This window comes from Drosophila melanogaster, chromosome 2L (assembly GCF_000001215.4).
Source record: "Drosophila melanogaster chromosome 2L".
Lineage (NCBI taxonomy): Eukaryota > Metazoa > Arthropoda > Insecta > Diptera > Drosophilidae > Drosophila > Drosophila melanogaster.
The window spans coordinates 2,455,994-2,475,156 of record NT_033779.5 but is presented as its reverse complement, the minus strand read 5'-3'; the positions used below and the strand labels follow the sequence as shown (position 1 = coordinate 2,475,156).

Genomic DNA, 19,163 nt, shown 5'->3' with positions numbered 1-19,163 from the left:
TCGCATCCAACGGTCGCTGATCGTGGGATGCCATTTTCGGAATGCCTTCTAAATTGTTTTGTAATTTGTTAGCAATTTAATTTGCGGTTGCATTGCAGTTTGTTTTTTTCCCACTTGTTGTTGCCGACGACTAATTGCCAATGCAACGGGCTGCGCATAGTTTGATGTGACATATTACAAAAACGTGCACGCCATTAATCGCACAGCGTGCAAAATAAATAGGAACAATAAGTGATAAGCAATATACTCAACATTTTATTAATCATTATCATTAATTGTTGCAGATTGATTTAGTGTGCTGCCTTTTCGTCTTTTAACTTAGCAATTAAGTTTTATATTTATTTGCATTCCACCTATGTACAGTTTGTGTGTCTGTTTGTCTGCTCTTGAACTTCAATGGTGCAGTGGGGCGTAGGCTGCCGTTAAAAGCCTTTTAAGTCGGGTGACATTTCCTTATTGCGCATACGCCCTGTGGAGTCGGTTAACTGTTAACCCCTGAAAGTCACAAAACAAATTGTTCTAATAAATTAAAACAGTTTAATATAATAAGTTATGTATAAATATAAGTATACTAATTATTAGCTATGAAACCAAAAGATGTTGGAATGCCTCGAATGCATTCAAGAACATTATAGCTACTAAGAAAACCGTTAGTGGGTTAATATGATTTCGAAACAAGTTTCGTGCTCTCGACTCCTCACATAAAGAGTTATTTAATCATGGCATAAAAATAAAATTACTTATCGACCACATCAGCTCAGCCAGCAGGGGCACGAACAATTTTTGGCTGATTTTCTCATCGTTTGCCGAGTCAATAAACAGAACTTTAACAACTTCTTCAAGAGCAAGTGTAGCGGCGTTCGACGTCAGAAGACAAGAGACAGATCGGGCCATAAACTTGAACTTGTTTGGGCTTAAGGCTGAGCAAATACAAAGGAAATTAATGATTAAGCTTATCTTTACTGCCAAGATCTCCTATATCTCTCTGCCCGAGCACGCTTTCTAACCGACAGACCTTTTTTTCTTTCCTCAACTAATTAATTAATATTTTATGATGTTGAGCAGCGCTGCCGACGCTATGCAAACAAAGCAGCGGGAGATACTAGCCCGTACGTGTGTGTTTTGAGCTAAGAATTTGAAATTTATTTAGATGTAGGATTTATTTGCGAGCGAGGAATTTCGGGTGATGATATCATATGATAATAACGCAACAACAAACAGCGAGGGCTGGGCTCTTCTGAGAGCTCATCCAAGACAGAGGCAGGGTTGCCCAGCAGGTGTTTCTACCCCTTGGCCCTCGGAACTCATTCTTTCTCCCAGTGTTTGATGGTTTTTGTATAGCACACGACCGTTGAGCCCGTCTCTCGCAGTGGATCATTCCCAGCACGCTATCAAATGCCTTCGCTTAATAAATAAAAAAATTAATTTTTATGAAACGTGTTTAAAACAAACAACAAAGATTGATTGGCCAGATAAGATACAGCTACGCTTCGCTTCGCATATGCTCAGGAAGAGAATTTGCTTATCAGAGAAATGTGCCACAGCGTTTTCAAGTTTGCTGCCTGAGTCTTTTGTCTTCTGCTGTTGCTAACGTCACAACGGCACTCATCGTTGGCGCTGTGATGTCTACGCCGTTTGGTGAATAAACGGCAATGGCAACTACTATTTGATATGTTTACGCCTTTCGTTTGCTTATCTTTTTATAATGTATAAACTCAAACAATCAAGTCAAGCGGAGCAAGCTATGCGAAATCGGGTTTTGCGAAGGGGAAATATGTGAAAAGATTATGAAGCTAATCAAAAAAAGTCACATTTTATTTGCCAAATCAACATCTGCTCTAAAAATTTGCTTATGAATTCATAAGGCTAAAAGCACGCATATGTTTAGTGGTGTTATAAAAGTCAAAGGAAACTGAAGATAATTTCACTGAAAAACTTGTAAGAAATCATACATACCTACAATACTTTCAAATAATTAACTATAAAATACTATATTTTTAAAGTAATTCTATTCCTATTCTGAATCAAAATAGTAGCTAATGAATTTATTTTTACGCATCGCGAGATTGTTCTCGCCTTTATGGCGCTTTTGAATTTATTTATAATAAATTAAGCTACAATTATCGCTTATTGGTCACACCCAGCAGGCACTGCTTTTGTTTGTCAATTGCTAAATTTATTGTCTTTTTTGTTGCTGTTTGAACAGCTAATGGATTTATTGGGTAAACAGCTGTCGCATGTTGAGCATTTGTCAAAAACCACAATACAGGTTTCGATTTCGAACAAATAAAATAGTTCCGTGCACAGCATTGTTTATTTTCGCTGGTTTTGCCTAGTTTTGGCATAGACTCGCCTGCCAGACAACACGTCTCCAGCGAGCTAAAGACAGAAATATATAATGCCATAAGTGTAGAGCATTTCTAGCCATTCATTTTGGATTTTGGCCATACGTCTTGACAAACCCCATAAAAGATTTTAGCCTCTCTCAGTTTCCTTCTGACTATCGCGCCCCCATTGAACACTTGGGGGTCACACATCTTGAGCTCGCATAAATAATAACCGTAACGATGTGCTTCGAGACTTTGGACAAGGTCAGAAAAGCGTAGCGAAACGCCTTTGCATTCGGTTTGCCGAGCCGGCACACGCTGCGTATACGCAATGCCGCTGAAGTGGCTTAATTAACTGCAGGCGGAGAAGGAAAAATTAAGTGCAAATTGGCGATTAAGTGAGTAATTTATGAAGCAAAATTTCACCAGCTGGAGATGAGCACCGCAGAGAGACCGGTTACAAATTGAGACCTGGCCAAGAATCGAATCGCTATGCTTATTTTTGTATTAACTCATAAATTCGGAGTTCGTTAAGAATGTCGAAATAATAAATGCGGCTGCCACATTAAGACCCCCAACAGCAGCAACAACAAACAAAACAATGAACAATCGATTAAATACAAAATAAGAAAAAAGGAGCCTGAAATGCAGCAGCCGCCGCAGCGCAGAACAAAGACCAAAAGTGCCGACAAAATGTTGGCAAGCCGGGGACATTTGGACAGCGGACGGATGCCGAGATAAATGCTACAAGCAAGTGGAAAAGCCGAGGAGAAGAAGCAAACACGAAAATTTATTAAAAATCTGCTGGCAATGATATGCAAATAATAAAAATCGAGCTGCAAATAAAGTGAATGGCGTCGACGAAAGACAAAGGGCGAAACAGAGACATTGCAATTTGTAGCTGAGCCTCCATTAACATAAACTAAGGAGAAACACACAATTCTGTGCGAAATTTATTGAGAGTGGTAACAAAACAATTTATACCCTTATAATGGGCTTATTAGCCATTATTAGTACCGCTTATCGAAGGCTACTCCAACGTGCAGGCCATCAGGTTGTCCCCTCTCAAATTTCAGCTCGCGAGTTCGCCTTTTTACCTTCTTAGCTGTTCCCCTTCTGGCTGTTGACAAAAATAAAAATGAAAAATTATCGCAATAAATTAAATTTGCTATCGCAAGACATTAATTCTCGGCTGAGCAGCCACAAATCGAAAGGAATGCCGTTGAAAGTGAAGCTTAGTGGTGGGCCAAACAAAAGACTTAAGCAAAAAACTTGCCAGAGGTGCTTTTGCACTTTGGGAATTCCCAAGCAAATTTGAACGAGTATAAATTTTGGGATGAATTTTGTTGAATGCTGGAATACAATAATTAATCGATCAATTAATTTCCATCACTAGTAATTAACATAAATATTCTTAGATAACATCACCCAACGAACAATCATTTCACTCGTGTTGCTCAAACATTTTTTTAAATCTATTACAAGTAAGGACCGATATAAGGAAAACTATTAGAATATATCGCATTAACTGGTAAGAATTTTGCATTTCCAGCTAGCTTACATATTCTCTTAGATTATATATTTTCATGTTTCCTTACAATTATATTCAAATTAGCGCTGCCTGCCCACTCGCCCTCAGCCTGCGATCCTGCCTGCTAATTAGCAAATGATTTACTACAAACTCCGTACAAATACACATATGGCGAGGGAAACACCCAAAAAGTTGGAGAAGACACACAAAGCGAAACCGCAGGAGACATGCTGGCCACCAGGGAAACATTAAAGCCAGGAACAAAATCAAGGGCTGTGGCAAACCAACAATTTTCAGACATAAAACAATTTTAGCTGGCCACAAAGGCAGAAAGCCAGAGAGACCTCGACTCGATCATCATCGTCTTGGAGATAATGATGATCTGCGTGTGTGGTGTGATCGCTGGTCAGAGGCTGCTCCGCCGCTCCTCGCCCAGAAGGTACCAAAAATTATTAATTATAGTCACGAAAGGAAATAAAGATTTCATTTCAACAGAATGTAAAACAAAAAGCCCTAAACAGCGGCCCGCACAGGCTTCATTTCTCACAGTGCAGCTGCCGCCTGGGAGAGCCCCTAAAAGGATTATAAAAAAGTTGTCGAAACAAGCCATTGGCAACAACACAGCAACACAGCATCAACATTATTAAGAAATTAAGTAATTTCTTTTTTATTTATGCTCCACGGGTTTTACTTTAGATTATCTGGCTCGGGGCCCAAAGCTGGCCGCATAAAAGGGTAGCTCTACCCATTCCACAATCGGCTGCAGCTGCCATCCCGATCCAATCCAAACCGATCCGATCCGAACCGAACTGATCCCCATCCACATAATATCTCCAGATCCAGATCCAGTCCCGAACCTCTGTCCGTCTGTGAAATTTATTAACGATTTTTTATATGATTTTTGTTTTTATTTTTATATCTTTGTTTCAACTTCAACTCGACAGAGGAGCAGATCGGATCGGAGCTGGGCATAGGATGTTGCTGAGGTGTCCGCATAGACACTTCGGGTGTTGGCCAGTTTCGCTTTTTGGGAAGTCTCCTCATTTTGACGGAATAATTTCTGAACGCTCTTAAGTGGGGCTAATTTGCTTGGCTGCTAAAAATGTTTGGGAAGCGCTAATCAGCCGCATAAATTTCCGAATCTCCGTGTGTGTCTGCGGGTCGGGTTGATTAGTAATTTGCGGTTGGGATATGACTGGGACCACACAGAGCTTCTGACCGGCCGTCAGGAATAGCAACAAATTAATTGAGTGGGTGCTGAAAAGGAAGTTGGTAATCGGTTCGACCGCAAAAGCGGTTAGAAAAATTAATGACTTCATTTTGGATGAATAAATGATGGCCTGCAAACGAACAAAGAAACAATTCTGAGATGAGTAAAATTTACAAAAATGTAAATTTTTTATTTCCAGACATTTAGTTTAGCTAGCTAAGATATTTGCCAATTGATACCTTGGGTGATCACTGCTGGCAGGCATATTCGCTGTGTGGGCATTCACGAGAAGAGGAATTCCCATCAATGTGATCGCTTAAAGTTCAACAACGCAAGCACTCCCATATAGCACAGCCTCCAAAATTCTGACAACCATTACAAATCATTAAAATAATGTTGAATTCGCTGCTGCTGTGGCGGTCGTATAACACATTTATGGCATTTCTGCCTGTCATAAGGCCAGCAAACAGACATTTTTATTTGTTGTTTGCTGAGCACGCAAAACGCATTGAATACTGAACATGATAAATGATAATGATGAACGATCATCACGCTGTGAGAGCCTCATCATCCTCCCCATCCTGTCCTGCAAAAGCTGCCGATTGTCGATTGCTGACTGCCGCTGTTGGTTTTTCTAATTTGTAAGCCCAGAGATCGCGGATCGACACACGCTTGGCTACTTTTTGGCGCTCCATGGGGCGCAAGAAAGAAGAGATACCTCCAAAGGCTACAATGCCGCCAGCGTTGAAGGCAATGAATAGTGAACATTGTTTTCATTTCCATCTCAAGACGGGGCAGAATGTATGCATTGCGAACAGTGGCCCATGAAGCCATAAGCTTTGTTTGTTATTGCTGAAAAAATCATTCGAAAATATACCAAACGAACTTTTACTAAAAAAAAAGAAATATATTTATTTCAATTGCACAATCGGCAAAAGCCCACTGATATTCCAAATGTAATTATTGAAGGCTTTAAGACACTGGCAGCACCCTCGCATTTAGCAGCTGCTGTCCGGTCAATTATACAATTTATTAAACAGTAAATGCCGCTGAAATATGAGTCGGAGTTCAGGGCGCTGGCGATTGAGACCCACCTCGAAACTGAATCTCAATCCAAGTCCGAGTCCGAGTCCGATTCCGATCCCAGTCGCAGCTCCAACGGCATCCCCATCCACATCAGTCAAACATCATTTAACTGGAGGCTAATCCGCAATCAGCGCGATTTCTAATTTGCACCACAAGGTGTGCCTGGCCACTCCACTTGAATCCACTCAATTCCACACGAACGCAAACACAGCCGGGCCACTAATAAATTTTTAATGAAATTTTTCATTTTTTCCATATTTTTTTTTTTTCTCCAGTTTTGTATTTTGCCTGGGACTCGCAGTCACAATTCACAGACAGCGTGTCGCTCCCAACCCTTGAGCAATTGATGTGGCTGCTCGGATCGGTTCGAAGCGATCGTACCTGCTCCATTGAATTGAAAATAATTAATAACAATAATTTGCTGCACGATAAGAATTCCATTAAAGACGCAAAATGTATTGAACAGTTGTTCGCTTGATCGCTTTGGCGGGGGGCGTGGCACTTGGAGCCCCCTTTCAAGAAACAAAAACGATGAGAAACAACAACAGAGGGGGGGAAACCTCGACTTGCCTTTATTCCAATTTTTGAAGCACTTTTTTCGGTTGATTGTCGATGATTTTCTTCGGTCTTTTCCGTATGTGTATATATCTAGATTAGGCCCTCGGGGCAAAAACACAAAATCAAAAGCCGAAAATCAACATCGCCAAGCAGTAACAACAGGCTCGCCGTTGATTATTGAAATCATTGTGCTGATGCTGGATCGCTCGTGTGTGTAGCGTTCGCAGCTAGACATTTTGGCATTTCATGACACTCAGCAGCTCCGTCGCAGTTTCCAGATTTCGGTTTTCAGACCCCGTCGCAGATCTCGCCCCGGATCACTACCCACCAATATCATTGACTCGAGATTGGAGACTCGGCACTGAAGACTCAAGACTGAAGACTGGGGAGCGTGGAGCTTTTGTCATGGCAGACATGTTGGCAACGCCAAATGCTTTTGTGTTTCTTCATGCCCTCGAGGCGGAAGACCATAAAAACGAGGGCAGTTCCTGTACTCCTTGTATGAAATTAATATTCCCATCTCATATGCTGACTTGCAAAACCTTAGTTACAAGAAAAAACTTAGAATTTAATTTATATTATTTATATTTATATTTAAATTTAAATATTTTAATGCCTATATTTTGTTCGATCTCCCTTCGCCAATAGACGGCACATATTCGTGTGCTGGCCTCATCATCATTTGGCCCGCTCGGTGCGGGTGTTACTGGCCTCTTTCGACCGGCCAAGAACTTGACCTGCCCAGCCCCATCCTTTTGCCATTCCCAATACCGAGTCCAAATGCAACTTGCACCGGGGTGGTCCAATTGTACTTGGACTTGAACGATTGGCTGGCTCACGAATTGCATTAAAATCGCAATTTCAGCAGCGCGCAAAGTTCATGTCAGACATTATGTTTGCTTTGGAGTTGTGGGAGTGGAGTGGAATGGAGTGGAATGGGCTGAGATGGATGCACCGAGCCTGGCCAACCAACAAAACAACTGCGGGGCCACACTGGCTGGCGATTTGAGGGAACGGCCATTTTCCCGCCGCGTTCTGTACTCTGCACTCCGTATTGCTGTATTGCTGTATCTGTATGTTTGTTTACTCTGTTCCTGTTCGGACAAAAGCCACGACGATTTCAACGCTTTGTCGTGTTCTTTGTGAGCCTGTGAGCTGGTGAGCTGAAGAGTCGGTGAGTCTGTATCTGTGGTTCCCCCGGCCTGGACAAGAGTTCTTGAGCTTGGACTTGGGGCCCAAAGTAATTTATTTCTTTATTGTTTTACGAATTTACAATGCAACTGTGGACTGAAGCTGGGGCTGGGGCAACAAGGGAGCTGGGCCGAGCAACACGGCCATAACAATCACGCCGCAGTTGTTGTTGCGTGTTGCATTTGGGGTGACCACCTTGGCGGCCAGATGATGCTGGCCCGGCTCTTGGTCCTCGTCTCAGATTCAGATTCAGATCCCCAGACCTGAATGCAGCCTCTGGCAACGACATTCGAGGTTGCTGGTCCGCCGGACTCATCAGTGTCAATGTTGGATGGTGGATGCTGATGCTGGATGCTGGATGCAGGGTCCATGCTCCAGGTCCATGGTCCTTGGTGTGTGGTACGCATGCGCCCAGCAGCGCCCCAAGGAATGCGTTGCACGAAATGCAAAATGTCAGCGGTGGCGGCCCAATCGCATGGCGGTGCGAGCGGGACACTTACTGCGCAAGCGAGAGGCACATTCCGCAGGCCCAACTGGAATTTCCTTTGTTTTCTGTGAGAAATTTCGAGCCAACACATAAATTGTCGTAGGCGCAAGCGGGCAAGAGGTTCCTGACCGCCACGCAGTTCCCAAAGTGTCCTAAGTCGGCACTGAGTGGCGATTTTCGACTACACTAGCCAGAAAGTTACTTTTCTTAGGAAAATAAAATTATTAAAGAAAGTATAGATATTAGAGCGGATATGCTTCTCTTAGCTTTAAACTTTCCAGAATATGAAACTTAAAATTATTACCTTTAAATTATTTTCTTAGAATTTTTTAAGAACCTTTGATAAATTTATTTTCCATGGACCCCTCTTTTGTTGCAAGGTGTGCCTTTAAGTAGCCGAGCAATTGCTTGGTGGCTTTCGGTTTCGGTTCGGTTTTGTAGTCGGCGATGGGAGCTGATCATCAGCGCTGGCATTTAGACAATTAAAATACTTCAAGTGCTTGTCTTTCGCTCAACGTCACATTTTGTTTATTTATGTGCATTAATTCGCCGGGTAGCTTATAAATTTTCGATTTCCCCTTCCCAATGCACCCACCTCACTTCTGTTCCAGCCGAAAACAATGAGTTCTGCTCGGGAGGCTACAAGTTCATTGCCTAAGTCTTTCGATTGCACGGAATTGCAGGCCAGGAATTTGACGAGTCAGTCGGTAAGTCTGCTATGCCAGTGGCTATTTTTAGCGCGGCACTTACACAATTCGTTTACATATTAAATACGAAAATCAAGCCATTCGATTGCTTATTCAACTCAATCAAAATTCCTAGGAAAAATTCCTCGGTCGTATCATTTACAACGTGCGCGCTTGATTCCCAGTCCAATCATTCAATAAATTGGCACTGTCAGTCCCCTCCCCCCAGTCACCCCCATATGACAACATTTTAACTAACTGCCTGACAAATACAAAACAGTATAATTTTTCAATTAGCAAATGATAAATCAAACTAACACTCAGCGGTCGGACGCGGGGAGCTTGTGTCAAATTGAAAATTCAAATGCAGTCTTTAGTTTATTAATTGCTTGAAACGATTGCAAGGGGTTGGGTGGGGAGGGTAGGGGGCTTGGATCGCTGTGAAAATTGCTCTGGCTGATGCGATTCATAATTACGCATATAGGCAACTATTTTGTTTATTTAATGCAATTAGTGACGGAAAACTTGAAGGGAGAACTTGTGATGATGTACACAGAATTAGTGTAAAAATGATTTTATAGAGAGGGGTGATGAAACTATCAGCCAATATTAAGAATCTGACCTAATAATATTTATGTATCCATATGCCAGCAATAAAATTTATAGATTGAGTATAAAATAAAAAAGATTTGCTTACAAATAGTTCTACTGCATTTCTCTTTGTTGTGTGGCAACCGTTTTATGATACGTTTTGCAAATAAAGGGACAATTTAATACTAATTTATGGATTCCTCTAAAGATAAACTCAATTTGCTTCTAATGCCGGTCAGCACTGTGGGAGCAGGAAATAAAAATAATACTTTATGGTCCAGTTCGGTTGAGTCATTAGGGCTGGTGAAACAATCCTATAAATGTCACAGCGAGTGCCGAGAGTTATTAAGTCGGCTAACGAACAAGTCTAGAAGACACAAACTCCAGCTGAGTTCACACGGCTCGAACATGCAGCAATGAATTCACATTCAATTAACTTCGCGCCTCATTTGAATAGCAGGGCACACGTTCGGATATGCTAATTGGATATTAAATACAAATATATTCGTTTCACAGGCAAAGTCATTGCCATTTTGCCGTTTCTGCTGATTAATTGTTTTGTTTTTGTTTTGGTTACACTCAACTATGCAATTGTTACTGCCTCGTTTTCTGCGATCATCAAAACATTCGTTTCCGCCAGCCTCAAACGAAAGACTTAGGCAGCGAACTTGCATCCAGCTTCTAGCGAAAGACTTAGGCAGCAAACTTGCCGCCGTTGCAGTGGCCTTCATTAGCTGGCCAAGGCTTATATGCTAATGCCCCATCGGCATCCACATGTGAGGTCCAAGTCCACGTCCAGGTCCACGTCCACTTCCACCCAGAGTGTCCTGCTGTCAGACCGGCTACTAAACTGGCATTTATGTGCAGCACCTGTTGCCTGCCACCGCCTGTTAGACATTAATCCGTGGCATTTAGTTACGCTTTAATAAGATTTCTTGCTCCCGGCGAGAACGTTCTTCTTCTTCTTCTTCTTGGCCGTCTGCCGGGGAAAGCTGGAAAGCACTCTCAGCCTTTGTTTTGCTTTATTTTATTTTCTTATTTTTTACAACAGCAGTCGAAGCTGCAGACAAAGCGACGCGCCGCAAACCACACTGGATTTCCATGGCTGTGGCGCCCCATTTTAACACCCAAGTATGTGTGGTTATTAAAGATCCAAGACTTCTGCTATATGCACGGTATTAAGTATTAACAGCAGGGTGACCAAGAACAATGTTCATTATAGTACTTAACTGGCAAATTTATTTTTAAATGAGTAATAAAAGCTTAAGGAGTTGGGGCTAAATAATGGAAGAAATTGTAAAAGATAATTACTAATTTGGTTATTATTTAAAGTTCGAAACAGGGTATTGCATGAAATCGATACTACCAACATTGGTTCCTTTTGATCAAATGGAATTTCAGTAATGAGGGAAAAGCTGTTCTCTAAGGCGGGTATTAAGTTCTTCGACGGCATGCCATCGTCATAATCACAATCATCGGCATGCAAATGTGCACTCGCGAATGCCTGTGGCTTGTGGAATATCTAACGAGTGTTGAACTAATTAAGGTCGAGCACACCAGACCTATATATATATGGCTTCAGAGTCCAGGAATCCAGCCAAACACACATACATATATGCAATAATGTCGGTATGTAGGGGAGCCATTAAGAAATTACACGAATTTCGAACTTCAGCGAGGCAAAAGTGCAACTGTTATATGGCCAAGAGATCGAGATGAGATCGAGATCGCTGAAAGGGCAAACACTCTTGAGCCGTACGTCCGAACACTCGACTTGGAATTGGATTGGAGGAGTGGAATGGGGAATGACGGCTGAGACAATGCCGGATGATGATCTGCCAAGATCCAGATGCAGATCCAGATCTTCACAAGGAGCCAGTGAGCAATTCATATTCATTCATATTTGTATTTACTTAACTCGCCGATGTGGATGAGGATGCGCATGATGATGCTGCCGCTGGAGGAGATGCGATGATGACTTGCAACTTAACGAGAGCCGAATCTGTGGCCTTTATGCCCTTACGTTTCCCCCCCTTAATACACACATTCATACACACATTCGTATATGAAAGACCCAGTCTTGATGTTTTATGGGACGCCCGTTGGCCGTGTAAATGGAGTTTCGACAGCCTAATTGGAGATCAACGCAGTATAATTGTCTGGATGCCCGGCTGCTCCGGCTTCTGATGATGAAGTCGTGGCCCGAGAACAGGTGAATGAATTTGTGACAGCCGCACAAAGGCAAATGATGTATTGATAGCATCTGTTTTTGGGCGGAGGAGAATCTGGAGAAAACGGCAGCCAAAGCGGCAGGACGTCGACAGCCATTCGATGTAGCGATTGTGAGTCAAAAGTCTCGACTTTTATGCTGATGATGCTGGTCTTTGTTGCCGTTTTGGCTGCCAGTTGTTATTATTCTGGCTTTCGGCCCTTGGCTTTGTGGCTCGATGGTCCTTTGTGAAAGGACAAATGCAAATAGAGGGCTGTAATTTTTGTTACAATTTGTTTTCTCCATTATGTTCTGGCTGAGATTTATCAGAGTGCTCTTTTCGATACAATTCTATCCTTTTGAAACTGTCTTTTTAGAAGAATGCATGCTTGATGTATCGGTCTATATAGATTTTGGTTTAAAATTCATTGTCTTTCCTTTATCAGCTAAAGAAGTGTAAAGTTTATTATATTAACAGTTAAGATATAGTGCTCGCTACTTCAATATGACTGACAAAAATGCATTTTTAGAAATGCAATTTAATCCAAACTTTTCGCAATACTTTTCAGGTATATGGAAAAAAAAATTTTCCGATCCTTCGAGCCGGATTTGAACCAGCGACCTATGGATGTCTACATTCGTAATCCCAATCTACAGTCCACCGCTCTACCAACTGAGCTATCGAAGGTCTATATATGGCTCGCTGCAAAACGAGTTCATAAACAACCCGAGTGAAAGACAACTTATCAGCTGAGACAAATTTAAGTGGCGGTATTTCGTCGGCGTGGAGGTGATTTGGGGGGAAATGAGCCTCACTTTATGCAGAGCCAGCAGTGAATATCGAATGCAAAGCCGATTGTTTTCAGGTTTCTTGTTTTTATTTTCGGCCAGATGAAAGAAGGGCGCCGGGTGTAAACACAGACAGTGCGCATCGGGGGCGACAATTAACGTGGCCACCTAGTAAACGCCGGCCGTGAGTCATCTCCCCGGGGAACCAAGTTTAGTCTAGAAGCATCGCCTGTGGCCCGAAGATTCGGTAACCGGACCAAGTGAATCATGCCACAGGCGCGCAGAAGACACGATCCGTCTTATCGGGCGAGTGGCCCGAGGTCCAGGGAATTCGAGCTCGCCCGGGGGCCTAGGACACATGACCACGTAGTATCTTAGCAGCAGCACTCGGACAAAGTGTGTTCCCGATAACACAGAGGGCAATTTTTGACGGCCCGAAAGGCAAGACCTGGGAAATACTTAACAAACCAATTAGGATGCCAAAAATGCGGCAAGTCATAAAAATCGAGAACCAAAAAACGGGCATCCGACCAATATCTGCTTATCTATATAAGAGTATCATTTAGGGATGACAGCGTGCGGGAATCATAAGTTCCGTAAAGGTGTATGAGAGTATTATATCACGTTTTTACTTATTATTTCTATTTAAAACAGACTTAAAAAATCTCATTACCAAGTTCTAAAAATGTTGAATAAAAAGAATTGCTTATATGTTGCATTAGTAACGTTACGTTAACCAATCCATGGCATAGATGAAATCGATACGATCCTTGTGTCATCTCTAACGATGTTCAAAAAAGGTTGGCCAAGAAGTGCATCAGAGGAAGCGGAGCGAAAAAACTGACAGCTTACGGATAATTACCGAGGAAAACACACAGATGCAGGGCTGCTGGGATGAGGGGCAGGTGAGGCCACGGCGATGGAGGTGAGGGACAGGTGAGCGGGCCGGGGAATGCGGCAAAGCGGGACGGCTAAGCGCCATGAGCGGCGACTTGTGTGTGATCCATTGAGTAAGGTTTCGGGGCTGGGAGTGTGAGTGTGTGTGTGCGAGTGGATCGATTGCTCAAAACGTCTTGTTAGATAAGGAAAAATGATTCCCGCGGCGAGGGGTCAGTCGCTGGGTTAGTTATTCGTAATTTGCTCAGGTATGTTACAACAAATGTTCATAATTTTTAAGAATGACTATCTACCTTTTAGAATTTCTACCCATTTTTGCTTATCAGCCGTATTCGATCTGAAATGGTCGGTGAGGGCTCTTGATCTTGGTATCAATTTCCCGCTATGATTGAATGAATTTTCCCAACTTCAGTCCCAATCTCAATATGTGGGCGTTGTCCTATCGCTCCAACAGATCTCCGGTATGGTCTACGAAAAATTGCCAAGTTCCTCGGAAAACCTCGAAGGACTATTTTGGCAAGGCGTTGGACACCCCTGAGTGGATATTATCTTCTATCGACTGTGTGTGTGTGTGTGTGGCAAGTCGAACGGGTGAGATGCTGAGAATGCTCGTTTTCGGCCGCTTGATGAGTCATTTAATTGAGCCCGAAAATCCACTGTGCCCCTTGGAATGGGTAAATTAATTTACTCTTCCGATAAACCCAGACAACATCCCCGAATGACTCATGCAACCTTCTTGCGTCGGAATTGCACCTAGCTCTTGATTTTCATTTCATTAAGTTTTGTAATGGAATTTAATCGACCGAGCTATTAATAGACTAAGGTTAAATGCAGGCAATCCCCACTCTTATCAGTATTTGCTAAGCTGCGAGTCTCGAAATATGCTGAAACTACACTTTTATTTTACTATACAGACAGATTAAATTAAGCTGAATTTATTGTACATATTTATAAGTATTCTTTGATGAAAGTTCCAATTGAAAAGGGAGAAATTAAGACGCTGGTGCAATTTCATTCACTTGGCATTGATCTAGGCAATCTACAAACATCACAATTTGTTTTTGACCTGAAATGTAGCATAATTAATATTTATTGCCCACCCTTATCAGCATCAAAGTTCATTCAGCTGTTGGAATAGTTATTCCAGATTCCTATCACTTCATTTGCCAGCAATTTGTTACGTTTTAGACAGTTCTAGGAAAGTTGATATGCATCATGCAGATTGTTATCGCCCGTTTCGAAGTGGCTCATTTAATTAACAAATTACCCGTTGAGCTCTGGTTTCACAGCTGGTTTTCCACCGATCTCGTTGGCAAATAAATGCTTTGCTTTTTATTTAGTTTTTAATCAACAAAACGAAGCGCTTTGGCACTTGCTTCCCTCTCTCTTATCAACACGTATTGGGGTATACCTGTGACGGTGTTGTTGCTGCGTTTTAATGCTGCGATAAGCTTTTTGCCATTATTTCACTTGAATCTGCTTTTTGCCGAGTACTTGAACTAATTTTGATAAGCTGGCGAAATTTTAAATTGACACCTGAGCTGCTATCACCTTCGATAGCTCAGTTGGTAGAGCGGTGGACTGTAGAAGTTTTCAGATCTGATCACACTTTCCAGGTGATCGAATCCAGCAGGCATCCATAGGTCGCTGGTTCAAATCCGGCTCGAAGGATAACTTTTTTTTCCATATATATGTATACCATATACTTTTCTTTTATCCCTCACCAGTAATCCGTAGTAAATAAAGACCATTGTATATATATTTTTTTTTTAATAAATTGTTTTCTTTTATATTTTTCATCTTTCTTTTCATCCTTGCTCCTGCATCATCGTCGTCGTCCTCAAAAATACGGGTTGTTTTAAATAAATAAAATAATAATGTTTATATGACAAACTGCATATACGAGACGTGCGCTGCAACATCAGGCACGAATCGATATTTTCCATTTATCGGGTTTTCTTTTTGTGGGGTTTTTTCTCTTTTCTCTCGTTTCTATTAATTTATCCAACATGCTGAGCTTACGCGTTAGGTCTTACGATTCTAGATTAATTAACGTTTACGGATTTATTCGAGCTTAGCTTAGAACGCATAACGATGTAGATAGTTATTCATATATTTATAGGGCATTCGTTTTGTTTATACAGTTACGTTTAGTTGAATGCGCAACGAAGTTTGAATACCCTTTCGTCGATATGTGTGTGTGGTTGTGTGTTTGCTAATGGGGGTGAGTGAGTGTGTACCGCATATAAAGTATATAGGTGTTTAGTACATATACAAGAGAGTTACATATGCAATATCTGTTTGTTTTTCTGGTCTTTCTACAACTATGTGTTTAGGATGATAGTTCCTAAGTAATTTCAAGTCATTATTCGGTTATGCTCTCGCTAGTTAATTTACAAGTGGTTTGCTATTGCTTTATAAAATTATTAACAAAAACGGCTAGTAGAATAGGTCTCCTTTCCACATACATGTACAAATGTATACAAAGATACCAGTTCGCATCGATAGGGTTTTTTAATATATATTAGCATTTCTATACAATTTGTTCAATTGGTCGCTCTTACTCCTAAGCATACTCCTCTTTTCCTCCCTTAACTTCTCCTTCAGCAGCAGCAGCGCACACAGATACGAAAGTATCTAATATCTGAAGTATCTGGCGGATGGGCGGGGACTATCTGTGTTGGGGGCGTGGCATGGCGGCTATATACAGTGGACTCTGCGCTCTCAAATCTGCACTCTGATCTGGGATTTTTCGCCAGCCTGGCTGGGGAAATCGACAGAGGCTCCAAGGCGGGCGGTTTTGGTGGGGACGTGGATGTGGGCGTGGCTGCCGCCTGTTTGCTCGTTACTCGATACGGCTAAAGTCTAACGATTTACACTTAAAATTCAAATATTCAGTCCATTTTGTTTGCGTTGTGTTTAAAGCATTGACGGCTTGGAACCAAACAGCATTTGATGCTCTCTCGCTCGCGATTTCCCATCGCATTCACTCGGTTGAGTGGATGGCGTGGTATGGTGCGATGGTGGTGCGAATCTATCGACAGCCACAGCCCACCACGGTCATCTCCTGGTAGTTCTTCAGCACCACCGTACTTTGGTCGTTGAGATAGAGCATGGCCACGCTGTCCAGTTGCGTGGGCACGCAGCACGCCTTCGGCACCTTGCCGGGATTCATATTGTTGACCAGGGTCTGCACCACGGCGTGATTGGTCGAGTTAAAGTGGTCGGCCAGCGGGAAGGGGCACTTCCCGTGGCAGTAATATGCATCGTAGCCCAGAGGCGCCACAATCCAGTCGTCCCAGCCCACGTCCGAGAAGTCCACGTACAGCGAGTGCCGCCGGCAGGTGTCGTCGTGGTTCTTGCGCCTCGTAGGCCGTCTCGGCTGCCGCTTGTTCCGGCCGCCCTTGCCACCGCCCTCTCCGCCAGACACGTCCCGAATGGAGCGCGCCTTGTGCCGCCCGTCGTCCGTGTAGGTGAACAGGAGCGGCTGCTTGTGCTGCCACCGCTCGTGCGCCTCGTCCGCGCTGCGGCGCAGGCGTACATGGTGGTGTGGGGCCGGCTTCAGGGAGCGGACCGTCCGCACCTCCACCAGCAGTCCGTAGTTGCGCTGCGGACTCGCCAGCCACCGGTCCACGGCCGGCTGGACATCGAGGCTCACCGTGTCCGTGCTGTTAAGCCGGACCGTCTTGGTGTCCAACAGCAGATAGCTCGGCTCCCGCTGACCACGCACCCCGACGCGCGTGATGTCGTAGACAAGCACCTGGTAGCGCGTCCGATTCGCCGACGATCTGCTGGCCACCACCTGTTGACTGAGTGCGTCCCGGGTCAGCTGCAGCTCCGCCGCCTTCAGCTTCTCGTCGGCGGGAATGCTCTTCACGTCGAAGTGCAGCCGAAACCGGTGGTGGTGCGGAAATCGATCGTCGATTTTACTATCTGCAAGGAAACGGAAAAGAAGGATATTGCGGGTGAGCTTGGAGCAAAGAAATCATAGGAACTTAGCTATTGAATCTAAAAAAAAGGACTACCTCTAGCACACCCCATCTTTTTAAAGGTGATTCTAAAAAAACAGCCCACTTCCAGCTGTCTGCTTTATCCACCTGAAATCGGAATCAGCGAATAAAACCGTACAATCCGGAGGATCAAGTGCATGAGCCTCTATCTGTGGGGACATAACGCGGGCTCGGATCTCCGGCTAGATAATTAGACACACCTTCCTTCATCTACCTGGTTTCCTGGACCAGTAAGTACCCCCTGCTTAAATACACCCACTACTCTAGAGCGTGGAAAGTGCAGGGAAATCGGGGACGACAAAGGTAGGTCGAAAATCGCACGTTCCAGTTGTCCAGCCGCCTTTTTACGACTGGCGCCTGTGCTAAAGACCCTGGCCCACACCGGCCTACCTTTTCGGATCTGTCTATATACACATATAGGTAAAGTATATGTATTTGTGCGGCAAGGTGCAAACGCTGCACGCTTGCCGAAAAATCTTAATTTGAATCGACGCCGCCGCTGCCGTTTTCAAGTACCTTGCACAAAGAGCCAAGCGAGTCGTAAATTCTTTTGGGAAGCGGGAATCAACCGGAGGGTTGGGTTCCGAGTCCGAAAACCAGAAACCAACAACGGCACAGATGCCACAGCCTAAAGACGTGGCCAGAACTGAACCGTAACCAAGACAAACTCGACTCGCCAGTCGGCTTAGACACTTGGCTTTAGACACTTGGTTTGTGCGGCTTGCTTACCTGCACCTAACTGCTTTATTGTTCGACCCTATAATCCTGCGGAAAATAATGCGAAATACGCTTTAATAATAATTGTTATTCCTACAAATACAATATAAAAGCCATTTAGCGCATGCGCTAAACGGTCCTGGTGTAATTCTTAGGAAAAATTTCAAGGTCACTGCCGAGCTGTCGTCGCGGAAGAGCAGGTAAAAGGACTCTCGTGTCCTTTTAGCTGTTCATTTTGGAAAGCCGTGGAATTTCCGCGTGATTTCACAGCGCTTGCGTGAATGATATGAGGGGTGGATCGATGGATCGAGGACAGAAGGATCTAGGGATCGGCAGGTATGCAAATCGCTTAGATGAAACAGAAATTTCAGGAAAATCCGACTGGCTCTTCATTCGCATTTTGGTAGCGGAAAGTACGCATTGCGATGAGTGGGAATATAAATTACGGCTAATACACATCGAAGCCTTTCGCGGTGCACAAAAGCCTAGGCGGATGGCAGGTGGAAAATTCAGGTATAGGAAGTAATTGAAAATGGATTGGATTACCTTTATGTCCTAATAAAAGGGGCAAGCTACTCTGATTTTTTTGCATATATAAGATTCGTTAGTTTTAATTTTAAGCAAACCTAAGATGTACCATGCGATCTAGATAAACCAGATTGAAATCAATAAAAATGGAAATTATTCTTCTTATAAAAAGCAAATATATATCTGAAAACGTTGGATGAAATGTAAATATATTCGAAAGTTGCCCATAACAACATTTTGTCTGTTTTAGTTTGTGACCATTGCATTAGTTTTAATTGACTAACATTCCAAAAGGAATCATACTCGCTGTATTAAAAGTAATACCATTAGAATGCAAAGTTTTTCT

General features: G+C 43.1%; 1 protein-coding gene, 1 long non-coding RNA gene and 2 other non-coding genes across 7 annotated transcripts in view; 2 read left to right on the top strand and 2 right to left on the bottom strand.

Moving 5' to 3' along the window:
* Positions 1-2,178: 2,178 nt before the first annotated feature.
* On the top strand, positions 2,179-3,513 carry lncRNA:CR45286 (long non-coding RNA:CR45286). The gene has a single exon (NR_124032.1). It is a non-coding gene; the product is annotated as a long non-coding RNA:CR45286 (long non-coding RNA).
* Positions 3,514-12,470: 8,957 nt separating this feature from the next.
* tRNA:Tyr-GTA-1-3 (transfer RNA:Tyrosine-GTA 1-3) lies at positions 12,471-12,564 on the bottom strand. The gene is made up of 2 exons: positions 12,528-12,564; positions 12,471-12,506 (listed from the first exon to the last, which is right to left on the bottom strand). It is a non-coding gene; the product is annotated as a tRNA-Tyr (tRNA).
* Positions 12,565-15,112: 2,548 nt separating this feature from the next.
* Positions 15,113-15,233, top strand: tRNA:Tyr-GTA-1-2 (transfer RNA:Tyrosine-GTA 1-2). The gene is made up of 2 exons: positions 15,113-15,149; positions 15,198-15,233. It is a non-coding gene; the product is annotated as a tRNA-Tyr (tRNA).
* A 100-nt stretch (positions 15,234-15,333) lies between these two features.
* dpp (decapentaplegic) overlaps positions 15,334-19,163 on the bottom strand; it is a 31,452-nt gene continuing 27,622 nt past the window's right edge. For all 4 annotated transcript variants that reach the window (NM_057963.5, NM_164485.2, NM_164486.2 and 1 more), the window contains exon 3: positions 15,334-17,495. In NM_057963.5, the coding sequence (NP_477311.1) occupies positions 16,597-17,495 (899 nt within the window). In that variant the 3' untranslated portion in view covers positions 15,334-16,596. The remainder of the gene's footprint in view (positions 17,496-19,163) is intronic.